This window comes from Hipposideros armiger, unplaced genomic scaffold, assembly GCF_001890085.2.
Source record: "Hipposideros armiger isolate ML-2016 unplaced genomic scaffold, ASM189008v1 scaffold_43, whole genome shotgun sequence".
NCBI classification, from domain to species: Eukaryota; Metazoa; Chordata; class Mammalia; order Chiroptera; family Hipposideridae; genus Hipposideros; species Hipposideros armiger.
In genome coordinates this window covers 1,492,704-1,500,181 of record NW_017731393.1, presented here as the reverse complement: position 1 = coordinate 1,500,181, position 7,478 = coordinate 1,492,704, and the positions used below count along the sequence as shown (strand labels likewise).

Below are 7,478 nucleotides of genomic sequence, written 5' to 3'. Positions count from 1 at the left end.
GTTAACTTTTAAAAAAACCCTTTTCATTTTAGATTCACTGAGAAGTGGAAAAGATGGTAAAGAGAATTTCCATCTACCCTCTACCCAGTTTCCCTCAGGTTCCACACTGCATTCTGAACTAGTGTTTTTTAGATGCCTGCGTGGCCCTAGGCATGTTCACTGCATAACCTGTGTGCCAGGGAGTTCCACATGGCGTCTGCATCCTAAGACTATTGGAATGGCCTGTGCATTGCATTGTCCCTTACACTACCCCGCGTCTTAGTCAGCCGGGGCTGCCATAACTAAATACCGAATACTGCACGGCTTAAACAGCAGACACTGCTCAGTGCTGGAGGCTGGCAGTCCGCGATCAGGGTGCCAGCACGGTTGGCTTCTGGCAAGGATTCTCTTCCTGGCTTGCAGAAGGCCTCCTTCTTGCTGGGGCCTCACATGGTGGGGTGGGGTGGGGGCAAAACACACTTTTCTGGTGGCACGAATCCCATCATGAGGGCCTCACCCTCGTGACCTCACCTAAACCTAATTCCCTCCAAAGACCTGGTCTTTATACCACCACACCAGAGGTTACGGAATTCAATGTAAGATTTTGGGGGGACACAGTTCCTAGCACCCTGTTTCATTAGGCTTACTCTTTCTTCCATGCATCTCTAGGTCAGGAGCAATTAAATGTATTGATTTAAAAGACATACTGCTGTAGGCTGCTATGGGAATAAGAATGAATGGAGCTGTTGGTGCCAGCCAGTGGTTCACCAGAATACTGTATAATGTTGGGCAGGGAGGCTGGCTTCACACCTCAGGCCTGTCAGACTGTTACTTTGAAAACCTGTCTAGCATGGAGAAGAGATACAGTGAATAACTGTGCCTCCCCTTTCAGGGTGTACATGAGCAGTTGTTCTCCGAACCTTGGTCTCACATCTCCTGCCACATTTCCCTGCTGTTGCTGGGGGCATTTTCTGAGCATGAGGACACTCTCCCATGGAATCCAGGGCCAGGGTCAAGTTCAGGAAATGTAACATAGGTACAGCACTTCATCTGCTTTGCAGTCCATATTCTGCTTTTGTTAATTGTCTCAACAGAATCCTTGTAGCATTTTTTTCACTTCAGTTCATGATCCAGTTCAAGGTCACGTATTGCACATAATTGTCACGTCTTTTTAGCCGTCTTTCCTCTGGAAGAAGTCATTTCCAATGAAAGTCTGTCTTTCATGACATTGGTCCTTTAGAGGAGTATAGCCAGTACTCCATAGTCCTTCCTCAGTTGGGACTGTGATGTTTCTTCTCGAGTATATCGAGGTCACTCTTTTGACCATGCACAAACCACGGGGCTGTGGAGACCTGAGTTCCCCCGGCTTTGACAGCTGGGAGTTTTCCGAGTGCTCTGGGTCCTGGGTGGAGGTGGTGGGCGGGAGGGGCGAATAGAGCCTCCAGGCTGTGATGGCATACAGATGTGCTATTTTCAGGTTTTTACGTACTTGGTTTTCAAATAAAATTTGTTTCAACTAAGGGTTTCCGTGCTCTATTTGAACTTCCTCAGAACAGAAGACTCTGAAGCATAGAGATGCCATCATGGTCTGTTTGACCAACTCTGGCCTGCATTTAGTGTTTTGAATTCTAGTCAGGCAAGGCTTTTAGCATTCTTTACTAGATTGATGGATAAGCCAAATTGTGGATAATCTTACATTGGATCTGAAAAATGGACCGTCTTTTCTAAGACTTAATAACATGAAGTTTATATCAAAGGTTTACAGTCCAAGATTTATAGTACTCGTAAGACTAAGATTGTCCTGGGTCGGTCTTGCAGGAGGACAAAGACACTGACTCCACCAAAGAACCTCTGGATGACCTTTTCCCGAATGATGACGATGACCCTGGCCAAGGAAGTAAGTGGGGAGCGGCGGTTCGATGTTAGCATGCCCGGTGATTCGTGGGCCTCTGTGCGTGCTGCCTGCCTTGCAGGAGCACATGCCCAGTCGTGCCTTGTGTTCCCCAAAGAGTTTCAGATAGTTTTCTTGTTGGGGTGTAGTGACAGTTAGACCAGCCCCTAGGAGACGGCCATGGACACGCAGCCCAGCTGCCATCTGTGGATTCTTGCAGACTGAGAAAGGCAGAATTAGTTTTCCTGGTGCTGAGAGCAGCGTCACTGCACCGTTGGAGCCATTGTGCCACCCCAACCAGTTATGATCTTACCCAGCTTGCCTCAGGAGTGTGGGTGGGTTTCTGTGGCGTGGGCACCGCGTGCTGACCTGGACCAAAGCTAGAGAAGGAAGCTGTTACCGGGTGGGGTCTGGATGGTCTCTGGGCACCTCTGAAGTGACATCTCTCTGTAGTTCAGCAGCAGCACAGCAGTGCAGCGGCCGCTGCCCAGCAGGGCGGCTACGAGATTCCAGCGCGGCTGCGCACCCTTCACAACCTGGTCATCCAGTACGCCTCGCAGGGCCGCTACGAGGTGGCCGTGCCCCTCTGCAAGCAGGCGCTGGAGGACCTGGAGAAGACTTCTGGCCACGACCACCCGGATGTGGCCACCATGCTGAACATCCTGGCGCTGGTGTACAGGCTAGTAGTTTTCACTTGATCCTCTTCATGCATTGCCCTGAAAATGTTTTTATATGCCCATAGGAGCTACTTTTCTGACTTTATCATCCACTTCTTTCAAATAGCCAGCGGTTAAATTAAAAACATTTAGCAAGCTCTGTGGCGAGCGGGCCACTCTGGAACAGGTGCTGCCGGAGCCTCCCAGCTCAGCCTTTCTAGAATAGCCCACATGTGCCCTTCACTCTGGTCAAACTAAACTCTTGATGTCTTTCCCCAAGACTCTGTGCCCCGGTCATGCCTGCCGGCACCCTCCCCACCTTCTGGGGCCTTGTGAGCGCCCTCTCCTGTTGGAATCCAGGCTCCACTCGACCTGTCCCCCACCTGTCCTGTAACACTTGCACGTCACGCTTGGCTTCGGGCTCATTAGAATTATGTTCTCTCCCCTCCCGGGTCGTGAGTCCTGGGAGTTGAGGACCAGGTTGTCTTCGTGCCCACCTCTAGAATCCCCCTGCATGCTTCCTAATGTAGATGCCCTTGGTAAACACTGTGAATGGAAGCAAATAGTCTGCCCTATGGCGTTGGGTCCCTTTGTCCGCTTGAAGCTTCTCGCTGAACTAGCCTGAAATAGAGCAGATCAGGTGAACAGGGGACCGAGGAGGGAGACATTACTGACACAGCAGGACTTGGCTTCCTGTGGCCATTCCAGTTGTGTGGGGCTCAGTTACCTGCTTCATTTCTCTTGGTTAGTTTGACTGTTTCAATTCAGCAAACACTTTTGAGACCCAAGACTTGGGGCGGTTCCCCGAGGCCCTAAGGACGAGTACGGAATTCCCTTTCTGAAGGAGGAGCCAGATCACTGACTAGAAGTCAGGAGGATTCAGTTTGTGTCAGCTAAGTGGCCACTAGGCACTCGGTGTCGTCCGGAGCCCTTACCTGTCTGAGCCTCAGTTTCCTGCTGTGGAAAATGGTGGTAGGTAGAACGCCTGCTCAGAGGCCAAGGGAAGGATTGTGGTGATGTGACACCCGCTACTGCCTGGCAGACATGACATGTTCAGAGAGCAGTGTCTCAATGTGTTTCTAAAGGAACTTAAAACCCTGCTCAGAAAACAGGCTGTTACATTCATATGTTATTCCAGAGGCAGGAGACTACAGCAGTGTGAGTAAAAGAAAACAGAAGTGCTTGTGCACAGAAAGGTTCCTTCTAGTTGAGAGGATTGGGGAAGGATTAGTGGCGGCTGGGAGTACTTTCTGGGCCTTGAAGGGTGGGTAGGATTTTAGCACGTGGAGATGGGTGTGTCTGGGGCACACTCCTGAACCCAGTTTGGCAGCACTCGTTGGCACCTGAAGAGTAGTAGTAAGAGGTGGGGCTGGCAGGGGCTGGGCTAGCCAGGGAGGCCCCGAGGGCTGGCTGTGGGGCACCTGTGGGGAACAGCGGGCTCTGGGCTGTGTCTTAGAAGTCACTTTGGTGAGGTGCACAGGACAGAATGTGGAGGGAGCCTGAGGTAGGGGGCTCGTGTAGGATCTTGGGGTGGGGGGTGCAGATGGGAATCTGAGTAAGGAAAGGGGCAGTGTGCAAGTAAAGGAGAAACAGGCTCAATGAAGAGAAATGGAGTAATGCAACCAGCCATCCATAGATAAGGGATTTCTTTAAAAAACACAAAAAAGAAAGTCAACTCCCGTAACAGCACTTCAGCAGCTCTGTGCTTGTCAGCAGGACAGCCTTTTTCATGACTGCATAGTACTCTGTGTTACGGGTATTCCTGAATTTTTGAGACAGTTTCCTGTTGATAGACATTTCGGTTGTTCGCAGATTTTTACTGTTAAACTGTATGCATTCCTTACTCACAGGGATTTGCATTTAAAATCTGGATAGATTATGCTAAAATTCATTCCAAAAAGTTTTTTTCACAAATGTATATGCCTACTAACAACCTGAGAGTTTCTGGCCAACACTCGATATTATTATAAATGAGTTAAATAGAAAAGGCATGTAGGACATAACTGGCTTTTTGCCGTTGTCGTACAAGAACGTGTGTGGTCACAAATGTACCACTGTGCTGGGTCCCGGGAAGCCTGTGGCCTCACTTGAACACGGTAGTGTGAGATTACTCATGTCAGTAAAACGTATGAAAAAAAATTAGCTACACACGTACTCAGATTTATAGTCAATATTGCATCCTGTAGCTGTACTGTAATTATGTCATCATTCCTGTATTAAGGGACATTAATAATACACTGATGAACATCTTTGTAAGTTTTGCTCAGGATTTTGGATTATTTTTAGGATCTGTTCCTAGAACAGGTTCGAGTAGAAATCTTTTACACTTGGTACATCTCACCAACTGCTTTTCCAGAGGCTGGAGCCAGCCCATGCTCCCGCTCACCATTACCCATCTGGGCAGCCTTGGCCGTCTCCTGCGTCTTACTAATAGAGAGCTGCAGCATCCTATTTGAATTTGTACTTATTTGGTTATACATTTTTAGTCATTTGTGCCTTTCTCTTGAGTGTTCCGTTATCTTACCCACTTTCTGTTAGGATTTTAATGCTTGCGGTGGTGTACTCGTGTTTTCATTTTGAGTTTGAATTTCCTGGTGGGCTTGTTAAGTGAGTGCCAGCTCGTCCCCAGAGTTTGACTCAGCAGGTCTGGGATGGGGCTGGTTTCTGACAGGGTTCAGATGAAGCTGATTGCCATTGGTGGGGGCCACACCTGAGTGAATAGCTCTTGGTGTGATCTTGACACTGGCTAATTAATAGTCTCTGACATTCTATGACACATCACAGTTTATGAGAGGGATCAGTGTACCTCATCTCATTTAGCTGTCACAACACTCCTAGGCAGTTGGCTACTAGTTTTTGAAACTATTTCATACTTGCTGACTTGCACAAAAACTTTGAGCCAGTTTATAGTGTGTAATAGGATGATTGAAGAAGAAAAAGGTATACTTGGCCAGAATTGATGTGCTTCAGTGGTCCTATAAATCTTACAAGCACCTTCCATGTTCTGCAGGGCAGTCTGGCTTCTGAGGGGGCAGAGCCTTGCTGGGCAACTGTTTTTACTCAGTTGAGAAATACGTGTACTAAGTCTAGCCAAGCAAATAAATTGTTTGTAGTCACATTGTCAGTTGGAACCCTTAATCCCAGGGGTTGAGACTGGTGGTGTTTCTATCTCACCACAGCCACAAAGAGCCTTCATTCCTCCTTTCTCCAGCAAGGGGCAAATTGTGTACCAGATTAAGACTGCAATGTATTTTGCTTATTTTTAGCAAAGTTTTTTCAGTACACGTGTAGCATATCATTAGCTTCTTACAGCAACTCTGTGAGTTAGGTAATATACTTTATTGATGGGTCCACTGGGACTGCAGGAGGCCACCTAATGTCCCAGAGCTACCACGCAGCCACTAACTGGCAGTGTGTGGCTCTGACACTGGAATCAGTTCATCTGACCCCATACAAAGCTCTGTCCACTGCTCTGGGCTGTGCGGGGCTATGGGCACGTGCAGGACCCACTGTGGTGTGGACAGTGTCACCCGCTGGTCTAGGTGGGGGCTGGGCTCAGCTCGTCGCCTTGCCAGGCAGCCTCTCTCCCACACTGGGCTGTTTTTAGCCGTCTTAATAGCTGGCTTATTTTTTAATCGGTTGAAGCTTAACTTTGTTTCAGTAGTTCCAAAATACATTGTGAAAAGACGTAAGCTGCGTCTGAAACGCTTAATGTTTGCTTTATATTTTAGAGACCAGAACAAATACAAAGATGCGGCTAACCTTCTGAACGATGCCTTGGCCATCCGCGAAAAGACCTTGGGCAAAGATCATCCCGCGGTTCGTGTGTCTGCTGCTTTTATTCTTTCTATATTTATATTTTATATTCCCTGATGTCTTTTTTACCCAACTCATTTTAATATTAAACTCAACAGGGAAGGTTTAAGAGCTGCCTTTCCACTAGATGGCACAGGTAGGGGCCTTCCTACCTCACCCAGTGATCAGCCCCTGTGCCCGCGCACCGTAATCTGGTCGTGGCCACCACCTCAGGAAGGCCGCGTGCTGTATTTTGGATCCTAAATCAAATTGCATGCACTTCTACAAATTTTTTCCTAAAGGATTTATATCGTCTTTTTATTAAAATCTGGTCAGATTTGCGTACAGATTTGTTTGGTTGGCTTTGTGGCTTCCAATGAAATTACAAAACAAAATCAAGACCAAAGAATGCGATTCTCCACTGTCCATCTAACCTGCCTGCTAGGTTCAAATCAAAGCGAAAGAATGAAGAGCGTGTTGCTGTTGACTTGTTCCTTTGTGTAATCTACGTCCCTGTGAATGGCTCTCTTGCTTGTGGCGGAATTCATGTCCCTTCGCCCAGCAGGAGCATGTCACTGTGCACGCTTCTTGGGTGTCACTCACCATTCCTTGTGGTTCCCTCTGTGTTGGTAGGTGGCAGCGACCCTGAACAACCTCGCGGTGCTTTACGGCAAGAGGGGGAAGTACAGAGAAGCGGAGCCGCTGTGTAAGAGAGCGCTGGAGATCAGAGAGAAGGTGCTCCTTCCGGGTTTCAGCCTCCAGCTTCGAGAAGTGACCCCTGTGATATGTCATGACTGGCAATGTACTGAAAATAACTTGTTCAGTGAGGTGGACGGCCACATTGGCCGTGCAGGTCGAGGTACTCAGAGGGTGGTGTCCGTGTCTGCATGCCCCCCAGCCTGAAGTGGCCTGGAAGTGACTGTTGAAGGAGAAATTGCTGAGGGTGGAGGCTCATTTGACAGTAGGGCATGTGCCTGTCGATAAGAAAAACATTAAGGGCCGGCCGAATGGCTCAGTTGGTTAAGAGCTCGCTCAAGAGTGTGAGCTCTGAGCAACAGCGGTTCGATTCCCGGCCTGAGCTGAGCAGCTGCTGAGCTGCCAACAGGTGGCAGGATGGCTCAGCTAAAAAAAAAAATTAACATTTAAAAGTAAAGTCA

General features: G+C 48.3%; 1 protein-coding gene across 12 annotated transcripts in view; it reads left to right on the top strand.

Annotated features, from left to right (window-relative positions):
• Positions 1–7,478, top strand: part of KLC1 (kinesin light chain 1) — a 43,098-nt gene that overhangs the window by 6,778 nt on the left and 28,842 nt on the right. For all 12 annotated transcript variants that reach the window (XM_019639221.1, XM_019639228.1, XM_019639225.1 and 9 more), the window contains exons 2-5: positions 1,798–1,876; positions 2,324–2,549; positions 6,258–6,345; positions 6,955–7,056. In XM_019639221.1, the coding sequence (XP_019494766.1) occupies positions 1,798–1,876; positions 2,324–2,549; positions 6,258–6,345; positions 6,955–7,056 (495 nt within the window). The remainder of the gene's footprint in view (positions 1–1,797; positions 1,877–2,323; positions 2,550–6,257; positions 6,346–6,954; positions 7,057–7,478) is intronic.